Source organism: Sarcophilus harrisii, chromosome 4 (assembly GCF_902635505.1).
Source record: "Sarcophilus harrisii chromosome 4, mSarHar1.11, whole genome shotgun sequence".
NCBI classification, from domain to species: domain Eukaryota; kingdom Metazoa; phylum Chordata; class Mammalia; order Dasyuromorphia; family Dasyuridae; genus Sarcophilus; species Sarcophilus harrisii.
Genome location: NC_045429.1, coordinates 357,592,417 through 357,612,918, shown reverse-complemented (window position 1 = coordinate 357,612,918; position 20,502 = coordinate 357,592,417). Strand labels below are relative to the sequence as shown.

General features: G+C 41.6%; 1 protein-coding gene across 2 annotated transcripts; it reads left to right on the top strand.

Annotated features, from left to right (window-relative positions):
• Positions 1-9,966: 9,966 nt before the first annotated feature.
• On the top strand, positions 9,967-20,485 carry PKLR (pyruvate kinase L/R). 2 transcript variants are annotated; one of them, XM_003768074.4, is made up of 11 exons: positions 9,967-10,063; positions 11,314-11,496; positions 16,138-16,229; positions 16,395-16,526; positions 16,898-17,084; positions 17,361-17,631; positions 17,801-17,951; positions 18,157-18,309; positions 18,412-18,578; positions 18,963-19,144; positions 20,093-20,485. In XM_003768074.4, exons 1-11 carry the CDS (start codon positions 9,967-9,969, stop codon positions 20,197-20,199), a joined length of 1,722 nt encoding a protein of 573 aa, XP_003768122.1. In that variant the 3' UTR covers positions 20,200-20,485. The 2 variants fall into 2 exon arrangements, with proteins under 2 accessions (XP_003768122.1, XP_023358052.1); XM_023502284.2 differs by lacking the exon at positions 9,967-10,063 and adding an exon at positions 10,833-10,913 and having other exon boundaries at positions 20,093-20,199.
• Positions 20,486-20,502: the final 17 nt, after the last annotated feature.

Sequence of the window (20,502 nt, the reverse complement as noted above, 5' to 3'; positions counted from 1 at the left end):
TGTCGAGAGTACCGCCAAACTTCTAATCACACAAGTTCCCAACTTTAGTGTCATCCCTGACTTCTCACTTTCATTCATTCCATATATCTCAACCACATACAAAATCTTGTCATTTTTATTTTTACTTCTGTAACATGTCTTGCATAAGTTCCCTTCTCTTTACTCTCCAGGTTGTACATCTGGCACAGTATGGCTCAAAAGCAAACAAATAACTCAGTCCTTCTGCTAAAAATATATTTAAATACAATCAAGGAAACAGTTCCCATGGTGTTTTTTTTTTTTTTTTTTTTTAAAGACAGTTCAGGACTCTGGGAGATGACTAAAAACCATTACATTGAATTCCCAATCCCTATATTTATGCACACCTGCATTTTTGATTTCCTTCACAAGCTAATTGTACAATATTTCAGAGTCTGATTCTTTTTCTACAGCAAAATAACGTTTTGGTCGGGTATACTTATTGTGTATCTAATTTATATTTTAATATATTTAACATCTACTGGTCAACCTGCCATCTAGGGGAGGGGGTGGGGGGGGTAAGAGGTGAAAAATTGGAACAAGAGGTTTGGCAATTGTTAATGCTGTAAAATTACTCATGTATATATCATGTAAATAAAAGGCTATTAAATTTAAAAAAAAATAAAGTCATTATAATTTTGTGTTTTCTCCTTTAAAAAAAAATAAATAAAAATAAAGACAGTTCAGGAAGAAAAAAACAGATAAAAGCCCAAAGTCCTACAAATTTCCTTTTTTACTCTTCTTAGCCAGAAGTCCCACAACTGGATCCTAGATCAATAGATCCAACTGTGGCAAAGTTAACCCAAAGTAACCTCATGTCTGCCACAAAATTTCTTTGCTCCGTTGGAATGCCAACAGATTGGGATCAGATAAGGGAATTTCAGAGATCATTAACATGGAGACAGAGTATTAGTGGGTGATATAAGGTCAAGGGAATGGCCATCTCGTCTGATTGAGGAGTAAGTCTAGGAAAAAACCAAGTTAAGGAGCTTATAAATTAGGGTGTTTGAGAGCATATTGAAATGAATGTGGAAAGTGCCTGGTCTGAGTTCAGGAGCTGAGGAGGAGAGAAAGGCAGAAGGGTGATTCCATGTGTAAGGGTGGGATCAACACAATACCCAGTTACACTCATTTGTATGAGTGATGTCTCACCTCTTAGAATATTATCTCCTTGAAAGCAAGGACTGTTTGTTGTTTCCCTTTTTGTTCCTCAATGCTTGGCACAATTCCTGGCATATAGTAAATTCCTTATATATATACATATATAAAGCTTTTTATTTTCAAAAAACATGCATAGATAGTTTTCAACATTCACCCTTTCAAAACACCTTTTGTGTTCCAAATTTTTTTTCTCCCTCCCTTCCCCTTACCTCCCCCCAGATGATAAGTAATCCAATAGATATTAAACATGTGCAATTCTTCTATGCATATTTCCACAATTATCATGTTGCACAAAAAAATCAGATCAAAAAGGAAAAAATGAGAAAGAAAACAAAATGCAAGCAAACAACAACAACAACAAAAATGGAAATACAATGTTGTGATCCCCACACTTCTCTCTCTCAGTACAGATGGCTCTCTTCATCACAAGACCCATATGGTAAATTCTTAATAAATGTTTGTTGATTGAAAAAAAAATTCCTTGTTCAACACAGTCCCAACATGTGGTTGTGAGAGTATGTGGGACTCACCTGTGCCTCCTCAGTTTCATCAGTATCTTGGCCCATAATGACACTCTTTATAATCTTGCCGCTTTGATCTTCTTGCTGTTTCTCATATAGGACATTCTCATCCCTTATCTTTGCACTACTCCCCAAGCCTGGAATACTTACCTCTGTCTTTTGGTTTCCCTGCTTGTCTCCAAGACTCAGTTCAAATCCTACCAACTACAGGAGGCTTTTCCCTATCCTCTCAGCTGCTAGTACCTCCCCTCTACTTCAAAATATATACATATATCTATATCCATGTCTATCTATCTATCTATGTGTGCCTGGTGTTTTTCTCAATAGAATGTAAGTTTCTTGAGGTCAGGCTCTGTATTCTCAGCATAGCTCGGTAACCCCTAGCACAGTGCTAGCTTGATTGAGGAATGTTAATGATTGACTGATTGAGGACCTTTATCTTTTTCTTGACATCCTTAGGATAAATGTCTGTGGTATCTCTAGATGTTTCATGTAATTTTATATAGCCAATTCACAGCTGCATTTTCACTATATTAGTATGTCTATTTTTCCATAGCTTCATCATTATTCATATCTTTAATAATCTCTGCCAATTTATTTGGCATATGGTAAAACTCAGAGTATTTTGATTGCTTATCTATTAGGAGTATCTCTAATTTCCATGGCTCCTGATTGCCTCATATAAAGTTCACATTTCTTGGTGAGTCTTTAGAGATCTATGTCATCACCCAACTCTTTTTTCGAAGCTTATTTCTCACTATTATAACCTTTAATACACCCTATTCTCCAGCCAAACTATTTTAAAACATGGATTTGGACATTCCCCAAATACGACCATCCATTCTTATCTTTCTTCCATATTGTTTCCTCAGTTCAAATGAGGAAACATTTAAGGGCCTATCTGTCCAGCCCTATCTTCTGACCTCCAGTCTCAAATTTCCAATAGCATGTTGGGCATCTCAAATCAGATACTTAATAGACTTCTTAAACTCAACATGTCCAAAATGAACCTACTGTTTTTCTCTTCAAACACTCCCCTTTTCCCATCTTCACTACTCCTGTCTCCCAGGTTCAAAACTTAGATGTCACACTTTCCTTCTTACTTTCTCATCTTCTATATCCAATCGGTTACCTAGTCCTGTGATTTCTGTTGTTGTTACATCTCTTGAATATGCCCTCTTTCTCTTCTGAGGCTGACCCTCATCACCATCTACCAGGACCATTGCTATAATCGGAGAGTTGGTTTCTTCATCTCAGGTCTCTCTTCATTCTACTCTCCTCTCCCCTCAACTCTCAAATTGATCTTCCAATCTTACTCCTCTATTCAATTAACTCCAGGGGATACCTATTACCTCAGGATCAAATGTAAAACCCTCTGTTTCACTTTTAAAGCTCCCATCATATGACTCTTTCCTTTCTAATTCTCTTTCTCTCTAACCCTAACCCCCCCCCCCCCCCCGAGGCAATTGGGGTTAAATGACTTGCCCAGGATCACACAGCTAGGAAGTGTTTGAACTCAGGTCCTCCTGACTTCAGGACTGGTGCTCTATCCACTGCACCACCTAGCTGCCCCCAAAGAAAAAGAGGCAATTAGAATTAAGTACTTTATCTAGAGTCACACAGCCGATTTTGAACCCACCTGCCTCTAGGGCAGGTGACCAAATCACTGCACCATTTAGCTGCCTCCTCTTCAATCTTCTTATGCTTTATACCACACATACTCAACAATCTAGTAACACTGACCTTGCTATGGCTTGCACAAGAAACTCCATCTTCTGATTTCAATCATTTTCACAGACTATTGTCCATTCCTGGAACATTCTTCCTCCTTATCACCACCTCCTGGCTTCTCTGAATTTCTTCAAATTTCAGCTTAAAGTCCTGCTTTCTACAAGAAGTCTTATTCTTGGCACTTTCCCTCTGAGGTTATTTCCAGTCTATCTTAATTGTATATAGCTGTTTTCAAATAGAAGGCATTTAATAAACATTATATTAAATGCTAGGGCTACAGAAACAAAAATTCAGTAGTCCAACCCTTAAAGAGTAGAATGGAAATTCTACTGGGACAATAGAGGGTCAGGCAGGGCAACATATACACAGATAAGTAAATACAAGGTAGTTTGAAATTGTAAGTATTAATAACTGGCATTAGTAACTATGTCCTTAGTCCTGAATTCTATGTACAATTCCTTGGAACCCTTTTTAAAATGCCACTTCTTACATGCCTAATGATAAATCATATCGATATTTTGCTTTAAAGTTCGCAAAATTTACAAAAACCTATGAGGTTTGTATCAGGAATATAATTGTTCCCATTTTATATGGTAAACATAGGGAAGTAAAGGAAATGGTTCCTCCTTATGATGAAAGGAATCAAACCAGAACAAACTATATCTTCATTCTAGAGGAGAGCTCAAGTGGCATAAGACCTAGAAGTGAGCTATAACTCTACGCTTTTCTACAGGGATAGGGCTCTGGTCTTTATTCTTTAAATGAATTTTAATAAATCTATTCAATATTCCATGCTTTACTAGGTTGATGCTTCTAAGGGCAACTGAATACACTTAAGGAAAAGCTAGAGATTAGCCAAATTTAAACATTACTGTGTGACAGATTCAATGTAGGATCATAAACCAAAGATTATCATCACCAAGGAATCCTCAATATTGAACCTGATCTACATTAAAGAATCACGGAACTGCAGCAGAGCTAACTGACCATAGCTGAAAAAGATATCCTTGATGCAACACACTCACCCTGTAAACGTAATCCAGTCTGTATCTGAACATTTCCAATGAGGGGAAGCAATGTTATTCTGGAATCAGTTTATAGAAGCACCCAAGAGCCATTGGTTACATTTTCGCTTATAACTCAGAAATCAGCAAAGGGCTACAAATCAGACAACTTGTTATTTTGTTGATATGAGGAAATGTTAATACTGCAAATGTAGCTTTTACTGTGCATATCCTCGGATCCAGCAGTGTTACTACTGGGCTTATACCCCAAAGAGATCTTAAAGAAGGGAAAGGGACGTGTATGTGCCAAAATGATTGTGGCACTCCTGTTTGTAGTGGCTAGAAGCTGGAAAATGAATGGATGCCCATCAGTTGGAGAATGGTTGGGTAAACTGTGGTATATGAATATTCTGGAATATTATTGTTCTGTAAGAAATGACCAGTGGGATGATTTCAGAAAGGCCTGGAGAGACTTACACGAACTGATGCTGAGTGAAATGAGCAGGGCCAGGAGATCATTATATACTTCAACAACAATACTATATGAGGATGTATTCTGATGTATGTGGCCCTCTTCAACAATGAGATGAACCAAATCAGTTCCAATAGAGCAGTAATGAATAGAACCAGCTACACCCAGTGAAAGAACTCTGGGAAATGAGTGTGAACCACTACATAGCATTTCCAATCCCTCTGTTTTTGTCCACCTGCACTTTTGATTTCCTTCACAGGTTAAGTGTACAATATTTCAAAGTCCGATTCTTCTTGTGCAGCAAAACAACTGTATGGATATATTTACATATATTGTATTTAACTTATACTTTAAAATATTTAACATGTATTGGTTAACCTGCCATCTGGGGGAGGGGGTGGAGGAAAGGAGGGGAAAAGTTGGAACAAAAGGTTTTGCAATTGTCAATGCTGTAAAATTGCCCATCCATATAACTTGTAAATAAAAAGCTTTAATAAAAAAAAGAACATATTGGTAATCACAGTTAGATTTATATTGCACTTTCTGAAGAATTTACATATCACATATCATTTTGAAGGGGCAGAGGGTGTTCCTTTTTCTTTTGACTCTACAATAATATTTTATTTTTCCAATTACATGTAAAGTTTTCAACATATATTTTTGTAAAATATTGAGTTCCAATTTTTTTTCTCCCTCTGTCCTTTACTAGCCCCCTCCCCAAGATAGCAAGCTGACAGAAGTTGTACATGTATAATCATTTTAAATATATTTCCATATGTGTTATGTAGTACAAGAAAAAATCAGAACAAAAAGGGAAAACCATGAGAAATAAAGAGGAAACAAGTAAAAAAGGTGAAAATAATATACTTCAATCCACATTCAGTCTCCATAATTCTCTTTCTGGATTTGGATGGCATTTTCCATCCCAAGTTTATTGGAATTGTCTTGGATCACTGTATTACTAAGAAGAGCTAAGGCTATCACAGTTAATCATCATATAACCTTGTTGTTATTGTACATAATGTTCTCTTGTTTCTGGTCACTCATTCAGCATCAATTCATGTGAGGTTTTTCAGGCTTTTCTGAAATCAGTCTGCTCATCATTTCTATTAAAACAATAATATTCCATTACATTCATATACCCTAACTTAATGAGCCATAATGCAATTGATGTGGGCATCTACTCAATTTCCAGTTCCTTGTCATCAGAAAAAAAGCTAGTCAAACATTTTTACATTTATGAGTCCTTTGCCCTCTTTTATGATTTCTTAGCACCCAATAGTGACAGTACTAGATTAAAGCTTATGACGATAGCCCTTTGTGCATAGTTCTAAATTGCTCTCCACGATGGCTGGAACAATCCACAACTTAACCAATAATGTATTAATGTTCTAGTTTTCTCACATTCCCTCCAACATTTATCATTATCTTTTCCTGTCATCCTAACCAATCTGATATGTGTAAGGACCACCTCAGAGTTGTTTTGATTTGCATTTCTCTAATCAATAGTGATTTACAGCATTTCTTCATCTGAAAATTGTATGTTCATATTCCTTGACCATTTATCAGTTAGGGAATGACTTGTATTCTTTTAAATTTGAGTCAGTTTTTTATATATTTTAGAAATGAGGCCATAAAGGCCTCTCAGATTGGCTAAGATGACAGGAAAAGACAATGACCAATATTGGAGGGGATGTGGGAAAACTGGGACACTATTACATTGTTAGTGGAGTTGTGAACAGATCCAGCCATTCTGGAGAACAATTTGGAACTATGATTAAAAAGTTATCAAACTGTGCATACCCTTTGACCCAGCAATGTTTCTACTTGGATTATATCCAAAGAGATCTTAAAAAAAGGAAAGGGACCCACATGTGCAAATTTGTTTGTGCCACCCCTTTTCATAGTGGCAAGAAATTAGATCTTTCCAAAGCTATTAATGATTCTCAAATCTCATCTTTCTTGACCTCTCTGTTGTTGATCACCCTCTTCCTGATACTCTCTTCTTTCTAGGTCCTAGTGATACACTTGATGAAGGGAGCCCCAAAACTCTAAAATTCCTTGAAGGACAAATTCTCCTTGAATCCTGCCTCTGTAAAAAACCCTGCCTGAGGGAAACAGGACAAACAGCTTCATTCTGTTATCTAGGTGGGGCTGGTTGAGTTTGGAGCTGGAGATACCAATCCTATTGAATTGGAGAGAACAGCCATTCAATTCCAAGATTAGCTATTCGGAGTCCAGCTTAAACACCATCCACTAACCCCCACTAGCTCCTTGGGCTGGTAGCCAGAAGCTTCTATTATAAAAGAGCCAATTTTAAACTTACTTTTCGAAGAGGAGATAATATGCCATGCCAAGGAAAGTCTCTCTCTTCCTGGCATAGCAGCTTCTGTCTGCTGAAATGATATTCTCTTTCGGTGTTACCCTCTCTTTATCTCCCTCACCTATTTCCCTAAGGAGACTTTATGTCTCTCTGCCAGGATTTCTCCACTAGAAACTTTACTTCTCTGGCAGGACTCCTCCACTAAGGAATTTAGCCTTTCTATTCATGCATAGCAAAGGCTGACTTCCAAATGCCTATAATAAACTTCTTTTTATCAGTCTAGCTTTTTGGGTTCGTAAATTCCTTTACAAAGGATCTCTGTACCGCTAGGAGGTTCCTACAACTCCCTACCTTGCGGGGAATCCTAAGGGGGATTCAGGGGAGCCAAACCTCTTCATTTAGTTCCCTGAACCCTGAACCTACCACTAACCTCATCATCTAACTTCCTGATCACCAGGAACCCTAATATCATCATTTGGTTCCCTAACCGGGAACCCCGAAATCTAGAGCTCATCACATTGTCTTTTGGTTCTTTTCCTACCTATCTGACTACTATCCTGTGTTAGAATCATGTCATTAATCATAGGTATCCTGGGTTTTGTCCTGGGCCCCCTTCATTTCTTCTTCTCTACATAGTGATCTCAACTCCCATGGATTCAGTTATCATCTCTATCCTAATGATTCTTATGCCAACTTATTCAGTACTAATCTCTCTCTTGATCTTCTGATTTCCTGATCATGACCTCTCCAATTGCCTGTTGAACATCTAGAACTGGATTATGACAAACATCTTAAACTCAACAAGTCCAAAACTGAACTCATCTTTCCCCCCAAATCCTTCCTTTTTCTTAACTTCTATTATTATCAAGGGTGCCAGCATTCTCACCATCATGCAGACTCAAAACATAAATGTTATCCTGGGTTCTTTCTCTTTCTCCATCTCGCGCCCCCTTCTCCCCAATATCTAGCCAGTTGTCAAGTCTTGTCTATTCCAACTTCCTTTTTTCCTCTGATACTGCCACTGCCTTGATCACCTCATGCCTATATTATTGCAACAGCTTGCTGATTAATCAGCTTGCATCAAATCTCTACCCATTCCACTCCATCCTCCACTCAGCTGTCCAACTAATTTTCCAAAAGTACAGGTTTGACCATGTCAAACCCCTATTTAACAAACTGTGGTACCTCTCTGTCATCTTCAAAATCAAATTTATTGTTCAGTTATGTCCCCATTTGGGGTTTTCTTGGCAGAGATATTGGAATGGTTTGGCCTCCTCCAGCTTATTTTATAGATATGGAAACTGAGGCAAACAGAGGTAAGTGACTTGTTCAGGGTTACATAGTGCCTGAGATCAAATTTGAATTCAGATCTTCCTGATTTCAAGTCCCATGCTCTGTCCTGAGTATTTAAAGTATTTAAAGTTCTTCATGATGTGATACCTTCCCTACCCACTTCCAACCTTTCCAGTCTTTTTATACTTCATAATCCTTCTCTCAACATACTCAGCAACCCAGTGACATCGATCTCCTTGCTCTTCCTGGCACAGAACACTTCATCACCCATGTGAAACTTTTTCTCTCATCATTTCTACCTCCTAGTTTCCTCCGGTAATGCCAGAGAAATTGAAGCAAGATAGAGATTAGAGAAGAATTTAATATTTTATTTCAAAGGGAGAGATTTACTGGGACCAAATGGATCCATGGTTTGGTCCCAGGGCTTAATGAGACTATTGTCTCCAAGAATCCAGCAGCGAATGTCAAATACAAGATTCTTTTATAGGGTAACAAGAATGATGACATAATGGGGAAAGTACCTGGGATGGGGATGATCTAATGGGGGAGGCACCTGGAAAGGGATGACCTAATGGGGGGAGGCACCTAGGATGACATAATGGAGGGAGGTACCGGAGAGGCTCCTGATATTCTAATGAGGTCTAAGATATAAGACCTTTATCCTATCAAATATTAAGAGGGAATGAGGATAGCCTGAGGTCTTGGAGCAAAGTAACTGAGGTGGGACAATTAAGGAAACTGGGTCAGAACATTAAAAGGGAACTGTGGCACAACACTCCTAGTTTGGCTTCTTCCAAGCCCCAAATATCTTCTGCAAAAAAAAATTTTCCCCAACCTTCCTTAATCTTCATATCTTCTCTTAAAGGCCATTCCCGCTTCTTATATATAGTTATTTGAATCTCCCACTTAAGACTGTGAGCTCCTTGAGAGCAATCTTTGCCTTTCTTTGTATCCAAAGCTCCAAGCACAAAGTTTAACAAATAGCTCTTAATAAATACTTATTGACTGACAGTATCTGAGTAGGTATATTAGCTGACATAGTTTCAAGTGAAGTATTTCAAACATATTATACCACTTGATTAACTCAGTGAAGCACTTCATTATCCATGTTTTACAAATGAAGAAACTGAGGATCAGAAAGGTGAAGTTACTTGACCATTGTTGTGGCTTGTGTCAGTAGAAGAGTTTAAAACTAGTTCTGCCTACTTCTGAGTCCAGTATTCTTTCTATTATGCTAAGCTGCCTAACAACTAAGGGTGGGAACCAGTCAAAGAAAGAGGCTGGAGGTAAAAGTGGGGGGACTGTCCAACAAGAGGATGGGGGAGGATCAGTTGGGTGTGCCCCTTTTCTTCTCTCTGGCTCCCTCAGATAAGAGGGGCAGGCACCTCTGTGTTTCTTTTTCTCCATTCTCCATGCGGCTTGAAGGACCCACCATTTGGAGCCATGTCATTAGAAGGCCTTGCTCCTGGAATATTAGGGCCATGGACCTCTAAGCACCAACGGGACTTGATGGCTTCCTTCCTCTTAGGAGCCCCAGGAGGTAAGGATAGGGGACAAATCCCCCTTAGATATTTTTCAAGTAAATTGTATTGGACAAAGGAGGAAACAGTCCAAGAGGAGAAAGTGAGACAAGTATACTTGTCTCACTCTCTGACTGACATTGTCACTATGTCAACTTGAAAAGGATCAGTGCACATTTTGCATGATAATTTCGATCTGTATAGTGGTGGGCTTTTTAGAAAGAGCTTTATATAGACTGTTCCAATGGATATTCATATGAATTCTATAAAGTAGAAAGATTATTATTATTATTATCATTCTGTTTACAGATGAGGGAACTAAGGGGAACAGATGAGGCAACTTTGGGCTACTTTAGGAAAAATTTTGAGTAAACAGACCTGGGTTTGAATCTACTTACTTCTCTTGTGGCCTTTATCTTTCTGGAGCTGTTTCTTTATTTATAAAATGAAAGAGATGAAATCTAAGGTTTTTTCTAGTTGTAATATTCTATGATTTTATCAGTATTTGCAGCGACTTACTCAGCACTTGGACCCAGGTTTTCTGGTGCCTAGTGCTCTGCAGCTTGTTTACATTCATACATTAATTGCTCAGAAATAGATTATTCCCAGTCCTCGGAACTTCCCTTGAAATGTCCTTCCCTCCTCTCAAGGTCTGCAGGTTAGACTATGGGGAATCTGCAAGCACGGGAAGCTCCCGTGGCTGCTGAACTCTGCCCCCTGTCACAAAAGACTCAGTGAATTGTGGGGCAGTGAGGACAAAGAGTCTGGTAATACTTTAACCAGTCACTCAGAGACTTGCCCAGATTAGAGCAACACCAGGGTGACTGGGAGCAGACACACAGACGCTGAACATGTCTAACAGCATGGAGGGTAGGCTCTGGCGAGAAATGGAGGGCTTGGAGGAAAAGGAGGAGAGGGTCCTGAGAATTCATTCTCAGAATGGGAAATCTTAGAGACTGAAGGAGCTGGGAGAAAGAAGGAAGATAATTAGGGGAGTTTAATATACTGAAAAGTAATGAGGTTGGGGTGGTTGGAGGATAAGAGGATGGGGATTGTATACACACAAATGTCCTTCAGCGATTTAAATCCCTGTGTATGGGAAGGAGGGGGCTGAAAATGGAATAAGAGCCAAGACTGGTAGAGGAATAGAGGGACCAGGATTTGAGCAGCAAGAAATCTAGGAATGAAAGAAGGGAAGTTAGGGAGAGGATTGAGTTCTAGGTTATCGATCAATATCCACAGTAATCACCCTACTTTTCTCCCCTTCCAGGACCAGCCGGCTACCTTCGAAGGGCTAGTGTGGCCCATTTGACCCAGGAACTAGGTGCTGCCTTTTTCCAGAAGCAACAGCTCCCAGCAGCCATGGCAGATACCTTTCTGGAGCATCTCTGCCTACTGGATATTGACTCAGAACCAGTGGCTGCCCGAAGTACCAGCATCATAGCCACCATAGGTAACTAACAATGGCAGTTAATTGATAAACATTTATTAAGCACCAACTCTATGCCAGGCAATGTGCTAAATGCTGGAGATTAAAACAAAAGAGGCAAAAGATGTCCTCTGTCCTCAAAAACCCTCAATCTAATGGCAAAGCTCACTCTTTACAGTGACAGGGAGTCAGAAAAAAAAACATTTTTTGCACAATTGTCATTTGAGCTGGGGTGGTGGGAAGTAGCAACTATTTTTACTTGACTAAAGCTGAGACTCAGAGGAATCAATGGACTTTGCTCATTATAAGTTAACAGCAGAGGCAGACTTAGAATCCATGTCTCTAGTGTTCTGTTTTTTCCCAAATGCCTCCCATTCCAACTCTATCATCCCATACCCTTATTTCTCATCTTTCCCTTTCCCAGTCTCAAATCTCACATCATCAAAGCCAAGTCCCACTTGAACTTGGGAAGAGAGTCATTGTCAATATCATCCCCCTCATCCTCTATATTGGTATCGTTCTACCTGGATCCCCTCCTCAAATTTAAGGACATCCATTCCTGCTCCACACTTTCCAACATTCTATATACCAACATCATTCTCTGGCTCCAGATATAATTAAATCTCACATCCTCTAGCATTGCTCATTTTCCAGATATTTTCTTTCAATGATATGGGGGAGGACTGAAGTGATAGAATGTGAGATTTTTGAGAGGTTAGATTGAAACTTTTTGGTTATGAAGGGAAGGAAGGGGGAAGGAAGCATCTCTCTGCAATAGAGATGTCTGACCTAGAAGAGAGGAAGTTTCTTTGAGTTAGGAAAAGAGAGGTGTATTTGAATAATAAAAGGAATTTTTTGAGCAGAAGAAACAATTAACAAACATTTAACAAATGCCTACTATGTGTCAGATACTGTGCTAAATTTTAAAGACATAAAAAAGGGCAAAAACCATTCCCTACTTTCTTACATTCTAATGGAGGAGACAGTATACAAATTACTATGCACATACAAAATATGTAGGGGAGTAAATAAAAATCTCAGAAAGAAGACACTAGTATTAAAAGGGAGAGGAAAGTTTTATTGCAGAAAGTAGCATTTTACCTGAGACTTAAAGGAAATCGGGGAAGCCAAGAAATAAAGGAAGGAAAACATTCCAGGCAGGGAAGACAATCAATGAAAATGCATGGAGTCTGGACTCCATGGAAGGATACATGGAAGGATCATGTATGAAGTACATCAGGTAAGTCAATGTTCCTGAATTGGATAGTACATGGAGGAGAGTAAAGTGTAAGAAGATGGGAAGGTACAAAGGATCCTGGATTTTAAAGTCCAAAGAGATGACTTTATATTTGCTCTTGGAGGTAATAGGAGGTCAATAGAGTTGAATGAGTTGGGGTGAGGTGGGCAAAGATATGGCCAGAGCTGTACTTTAGCAAGATCTTTATTTATTTTTTGAGGCACTTAGAGTTTTGATTTGCCCAGGATCAAACTAGTGTCTGAATCCCAATTTGAATTTGGATCTTTTTGACTGTGCCACCTAGCTGCCCTGGCAAAATCAATTTGCTATCTGAGTAGAATATGATATGGAACAATGAAAAGACTTGAGGGAGGGAAACTAATCAACCACATCTCAGTAATCAAGCATTTATTACTCACTTTCTATGTACCAGACTCTGTGCTAAGTACTGTGGACACAATGAAAGGCAAAAGCAAATGAGCAAACAAAAAATCCTAATCCCTACTCTCTGAGAGTTGGGCTAATAGGAAGACAAAATGCAAACAACTATGTATAATCAAGATATATGCAGAATAAATTACAGCTGATCAATAGAGGGAAGACACTAATATTAAGGGGATTGAGGAAAATTTCTTGTAGAAGATGGGATTTTAAATGGGATTTGAAGAATGACGAGGGAGAAAATTTCAGGCAATGAAAATATATGGAGTTGGGTGATGGAGTGTCTTGTTTTAAAAAAAAAATCAGTTCATGTAAATCTTTACAGGACTAAAAAAATTACTTAATTTAATTTAATTTAAAAAAAACAGAAAGGAAGTCACAGTCACTCTATTGAAGGATATTCAGATGGGGAGAAAGGGAGAAGGAAGAAAGTTTAAGAAAACTAAAAGGTAAGAGGGCAAGGTTATGAAGGATTTTAAAAGACACACAAAGGAGATTATATTTAAAACTGAAGATAACAGGGAATCACCAGACTTTATTGAAAACGATGATATGGTCAGATCTGCGTTTTATGAAGATAAAGTTGTGTTGAGGATGGAATGAAGGTGATAGAGATTGAGGGCAGGGAAATACCAGAAGGATATTCCAATAGTCCAGAAATGGGGTGAGAATGGTTGCAGTGTTAGAGTAGAGCAGAAGTACATTGGAGAGACATTACAAATGTAGAATCAGTACAACTTGGTTACAGATTGGAAATAGGATTGAGGATAAGGAATAAAGGATGACCCTTAGGTTATGAGTTGTGTGACTGGGAAGAGAGTTCTTCCTAAGAATAGGGATATTAAGAAGAGGAAAAGGCTTGGGGAGAAAGATAGTTCGGTTTGGACATGCTGAGTTTAAGATGTCTACGAGAAGTGATTTTGAGATGTACAATAGGCATTTGGAAATGTAAGGTCAGAAGTTAGGGCTAGGTAAGTAAATCTGGGAATTATTGGCATAGCAATAACTGTGGAAGGTTGATGAGATCACCAAATGAAATAAAGGGAGAAGAAAAAGGGGCCCGGGAAAGGGCCTTGAGAGACATCCCAGGTTTAATGTGACCTTGATCTAAGGTGTGAGCTGAAGTTCTAGCAAGAGAGACTGAGAAAGAGTAGTTAGATAAATAGAATCAAGAGGAAAAGTCACAGATCTTAGAGAGAAGCAAAGAGGGTTTGGGAAAGAAAATGAAAGTATTGGAAGGGACCTCCGAGGCCATGTAGTTTAATATGTCCCTTAAAAAACCCCACTAAAATGACAAATATTCATCCAATCTTTGCTTAAATACTTTTAAGGAAGGAAAAATCATTACCTCCCAAGGCAGCCAATTTCATTTTTAGATAACCACATAAGGAAGTTTTTCATTCTCACTTCTACTTTTAATCCTTTCTGAACAAGAAGAAATCTGATCTATCTTCAGCCTGGTACCTACCCTTCATCAATTTAAAGCCAACTTTCATGTTCCTCCTCCCTTGGAGTCTTCTCCAAACTAACCATCCTCATTTCTTTCACCCAATCCTCATAGAGAGAGAGGGGAGAGAAGTTAGGTGGTAAAGTGGATAGAACCTTGGGCCTGGAGTTAAGAAGACCCTAATCAAAATTCTGCCTCAGAAATTTGGTAGCACTGTGATCCTTGGGCAAGTTGATTCATTTATCTGCCTCGTTTCTCCATCTCAAAAAGGGGATAATAACAGTACCTACCTTGCAGAATTGTTTTGAAGATCAACTGATTTGTATAATATGTGCCACTCACATAGTAGGTGCTATTTAAATGTTAGCTATTATTATTTGTATTCATAATCTTAAAACCTTTCACCATCCTGTTTCCACTCCTCTGGATGCTCTGCAGCTAATCAATGCCCTTCCTAAAATGTGGTACTCAGAACTTTAGAACGGGTCTGACCAGGATGGAACACAATAGGGCTACTGCTGCTCTCCTTCTGTATCCTGTGCTTCTCTTCTTGGTGATCAATACCCCAATGTTTGCTAACAATAACATCTTCAGATTTTGCCAGGAAAGGAAGTAAAGCTCATTTGCCTAGAAATTTCACATTCTATTCTCCTCCCTCAAAAAAAAAAAAAAAAAATCAAGTTGCTTCCCATTCTACATTTTGTAACATCTCTCCCACTTGCACTTGTTCTCCTCTGACATTTGCCCCTATTCTGGTGCAGGTCCTCTTCCTGGTTGATCTCCCTGCCTTATGCTTTACCAACCCCATTCCTGCCATCTTTCTCTCTTCGTCCATTTTTTCCACATATCACTGATAGTGAATGGTGTTGCAGTCATGTGTACAAAATTCTTTCAAGTTGCTGGGAATTGGAATTCATCTAGGACAACTGGACAGACTCTTATCTCGGAAAGCAGAGGGGGTCTGTGGAGCAAGAAAAAGGAATCTTTTAATCAGAGAAGAGTTTTTCTGAACAGTGTGCCTCTCTAAAGAGGCTATTGTTCTGTTGTGTCTTACTCTTCAGTGACCCCTTTTGGAATTTCCTCGGCAAAGATACTGAAGTGATTCACCATTTCCTTCTCTAGTTCATTTTACAGATGAGGAAACTGAGGCACACAAGGTTAAGTGAGTTGTCTAGATCACATAGCTAGTAAGCTCTGAAGCATTATTTGAAGTCAGATCTTCCTGAATCCAGGGCGGGTGCTCTTGTCCACTGTGGCCACCTAGCTGGATATTGCTTACCTTCCCCAGCCTTAAAAATTAGTTAAAGGAAACGAGAACTGTTAGTCCTGAGAAGAAAAGACTTAGTACTAAACTGTTCAGTAACTAAATGGGAAAGACATGCACAAGTGGGATACGCTTCCTGAGTTGGGGGGGGGGGAGAGGGCGGGGAGGGCTGGATGACCACTTGGGGCTTTTTCTCCTCAATTATCAATCGTCCTAGATAGTTCCAGGAATTTCCTCCAACACGGAGATGTCGCGATTCTGTCCTTTTGCTCATAGGTCCGGCATCTCGCTCTGTGGAACGGCTGAGGGAAATGATCAAAGCAGGGATGAACATCGCGAGGCTCAATTTTTCCCATGGCTCCCACGAGGTGCAGTGAGGGATGGGAGGCATTGCTGCAGGAGCTGGGGGGAATTCTATCCGGGGGGTTAGAGCAGAGGCTGGAGAGTTCATAAGTTTATGGTTTATGAGAGTTCATAAACTTATGGCCCGAGAGCCTTATCTTGATCCCTTTCTTTCCCATCCCCCTCCCCAGTACCACGCTGAATCCATAGCCAACGTAAGAGAAGCTGTCGAGAGCTTCGCCGGCTCTTCCTTCAGCTACCGGCCCGTGGCCATAGCGCTGGACACCAAGGGGCCTGAGATCCGCACCGGGATCCTCCAGGGGGTGAGGCCCCGGGCAGTGAGAGAGCAGAGCGCTACGGGAGGAACTAGGGCGGTTGGAACAAAGAAAGAAAGGGCGGGTACAGTCAGAGAGGGTAGTGCTGGCAAGAAGGGTGTGGGCAGGGCCAAATCGATATAGGGTAGGGCCAATAACTTGGAATGGGGCTGAGGATTGGATGAGGCTGGAGGAGTGTGCCCCAGAGATTGCAGTACCTGAGATAGCTGAAACTACGTAACGCGAAGAATCGGATGAAGAGAAACCTGAGATGTGTGGGCGAGGACGTAATCAATAAGGGATAGATCCAGGATAGATTAAGGCTGGACACCAAGCCCCCGAATCCCAGCCCTATTCTTACTTCCCAATCCCTTCCCTAGGGCCCGGAGTCTGAAGTGGAGCTAGTGAAGGGTTCCCAGGTTCGGATTACAGTGGACCCGGCATTCCAGACTCGGGGGAATGCAAGCACTGTGTGGGTGGACTATCCTAACATAGTCCGGGTAGTGCCAGAGAGGGGCAGGATCTACATCGACGACGGTCTTATATCTCTGGTGGTTAAGCATAAAGGTGAGTGAACTCGAGGTAGCCCCTAGCCTTACCGCCCCAATTCAGGCCACACCCCCTCGTTCTCAGACACGCCGGCCGGATTTCCCCTTGTCCCCTCCCAAGCACTGCTCCCCCTCCCAATCAGTTCCTCCCCGAGAACTTGTTCCTCCCCCAACCTTTCCACCCAGCACCAAGGTATAATCTCAGGCCACACTCCCTCCTTTCAACCACGCCCCTTCAAACCCCATGGATTGCCCCAAATCGCCTCTGTCTTAACTGGCTTCTGGAATTCCACAGAGCCAGAGGGGTTGCTGACTGAGGTGGAGAACGGCGGGATCCTGGGAAGCAGGAAGGGGGTGAACTTGCCCGGTGCAGAGGTGGATCTGCCGGGCTTGTCCGAGCAGGATGTGCTGGACCTGCGCTTCGGAGTGGAGCAAGGCGTGGACATCATCTTCGCATCCTTTATCCGAAAGGCCCAAGACGTGATTGCGGTACGAGAAGCGCTGGGGCCTCAGGGACAAAGCATCAAGATCATCAGCAAAATCGAGAACCACGAGGGCGTTGAAAAGTGAGGCTTCCAGTCCCTCCTCTTCTTTATCCCGCCCCCACCTCCAGCTCCCCATTCTCCTTCCAGTGTGAATTGAACTGAACTGAAAAGTTCCCAACCCTCCCTTTCCCTGACTCTTTCCTCCTTTCCTTTACTCTGCCGTGCCCCCTCTTGGGCCCAAACTTCCCAGGTTTGATGAGATCCTGGAAGTGAGCGACGGCATCATGGTGGCAAGGGGTGACCTGGGCATCGAGATCCCCGCTGAGAAAGTCTTCTTGGCGCAGAAGATGATGATCGGACGCTGCAACTTGGCAGGCAAACCGGTTGTCTGTGCCACACAGGTCTGTGAGAGAGCAGGGGTGCCGTAGGGGTTGTGGGCACCCACCTCCCCCTCAAGTCCCGTGACTCTCCTGCTGTGACAGGGAATGGGGCCGTCTTAGGGTTAGGAGATGGGAGAACAGCCCAAAAGGTCCCCAGGAATGCCCAGGCTGGAAAGGGCGGGAAGGGTAGCTTTACCTCTCGATTCTTACTGAACGGTGCTTCCAGATGCTGGAAAGCATGATCACCAAGGCCCGACCTACCCGAGCAGAAACAAGCGATGTGGCTAATGCTGTACTGGACGGGGCTGACTGTATCATGTTGTCTGGGGAGACGGCCAAGGGGAATTACCCTGTCGAGGCTGTGAAGATGCAACATGCGGTATGGGGCTGATGGGGAATATGGAGTATTTCTGGGGTCCAGAGATCCAGGGCCATTCAGGTCGGATATCAGGGCCTGAGCCTGACCCCCTGGTACTTTCAGATTGCTCGGGAGGCAGAGGCTGCTGTCTATCACCGGCAACTCTTTGAAGAACTTCGTAGGGCAGCTCCCCTAAGCCGGGACCCTACCGAGGTCACTGCCATTGGTGCTGTGGAGGCTTCCTTCAAGTGCTGCGCTGCTGCTATAGTTGTGCTGACAACATCTGGCCGGTGAGAGACCGACTGGTTACCCAGGGAGGTGGGGGATAGACATTGGAGACAGAGAGGCCGGCTGAACATCTAAAGGCACAGAGAGTAGGGCGAAAGCACTGGAATTAATGATAAGGAAAAGATCTAATATCAATACCCAATATTTGTAAGGGGCTTTAGTTTTAGTTTGTTTGTTTTTCAAAATATTTTCATAACCATTACCCTATGTGATTCTTACAGCACTGGCTGTGAAGTATATAGAATATTTTATTGATGAGGAAACTGAAGCTTGAAGAGATCAACACAGAGAAAGTCAGTGGCAGAGACTGGATCAGAAATCAGGTCTCCTGGTTCACAAAAAGATCCACTCCTGATCCACTGAGCTCCATACTCTGTCTCCCTCAGCTCGGCACAGCTCCTGTCTCGTTACCGTCCTCGTGCTGTTGTCATCGCGGTCACCCGTTCTGCTCAGACTGCCCGCCAGGTCCATCTGTGTCGTGGTGTTTTTCCTTTGCTCTACCGTGACCCCCCTCAACTTGTCTGGACTGATGATGTCGACCACCGTGTCCAGTTTGGCATTGAAAGTGGTGAGGCTTCCATGGCTCTTTCCAAGTTTCTACTTCCCTCACCCAAGACAACCTCCTCTCTCCCTAGTGCCTTCTAGGCATTTGTTTCCATAGCAACTTTCCAATACCATTCTTCCACTACACCCAACTCCTCTCATCCCCTGAGACTTTTTATTAAGGTTCCTTTGTATAACAAGCCACCTAGCCTAGTTGATATGAAAGCATGTGACAAAGGGGCTGATTTATTTTCTTCACTTAAATCTGGGGGAAGAGCTAGTGCATAATGTCATCACCTTGCATTGTTGGGGAGATTTTGTTATTGCCAAGACGAGGTAGAAGGAACTGCACATTATTTTAGGGACTAATCATCAATAATTTTGTCGTCGGGTAATCTGACTGAGGGGACAACGTAAGGTTATTGCTATATAGGTGACTGCTGTATACCAGTGGTATAGCTATAACAGAAATTATTCATGCTAAGAAGTTGGCAAGCATACTTAAATTTATATTTATTGTAAGAGGCAAGCAAATACTGTTATAGTCTTCTAAATGTTTCTTTCCAGGAACAGAGCCCTGTTCACTCCTCCTTTGCTGTGGTTCTGTTCAGGAAGGCAACAGTTGGGAGAAGTAGCCTTTAGCTACAAGGTCTTAAAAACACCTATGACAACTCACATTGTATCAATGTCAGTTTGTTACCTCATTCAAGTCATCCCCACCTCCCACCCCCATCTTCTGTCAACAAAGTTAACACAAGTTGCATTGAGACAGACTATTAGGGTAACAATGCACCCTTCCAAACTTGTCATGCTCCCTGGCATCCAGTGAAACACTATAGTACCATAGATCTCTGGAGATTGGTAGGGTTAGGGGTGAGGAGGCTGAGGAGTTGGGAGGAACTGAGAATTAATTTTGTAACTCAGATTATCCAAGGTATCGTTTCACACACCCATCCCATTCTTTTCTACCCAGGGAAGCTCCGTGGTTTCCTCCGAGTCGGGGACCTGGTGATTGTGGTGACAGGCTGGCGACCTGGCTCAGGTTATACAAACATCATGAGGGTGCTAAGTGTATCTTGAGGCTCCATGTTCCCATAAATCATATACCTGTGCCTGAGCCCTCAAGACCATGTTCCAAAGTAGATGAATTCCCCCACCCAATATCACACCCCTTTATATAGACCTTCTCCCAGCTGTAAGAGATAACTCCTCCATTTGCTAACCACCTGCAGAAATTTCATCCCTTTGTAGTTCTCAGGGACCACAGTCCCTTTCCTAGTTCCTAGGTCCTGTCCCTGGGGGCCCTTCTCTGTCACCAGGTTTCATAGTTCCTGGAAGCTTGCATTCAATAAACTGTCATCCTCAATTGTGCCTGAACATGCC

What these genes read in the sequence shown, in the direction of transcription:
- PKLR (XM_003768074.4), top strand. Translation starts at nt 9,967, where the DNA reads ATGTCATTAGAAGGCCTTGCTCCTGGAATATTAGGGCCATGGACCTCT. An exon ending in CCTCTTAGGAGCCCCAGGAG is followed by an intron (nt 10,064 to 11,313) that starts GTAAGGATAGGG and finishes CTCCCCTTCCAG; the next exon opens with GACCAGCCGGCTACCTTCGA. An exon ending in CAGCATCATAGCCACCATAG is followed by an intron (nt 11,497 to 16,137) that starts GTAACTAACAAT and finishes TTTTGCTCATAG; the next exon opens with GTCCGGCATCTCGCTCTGTG.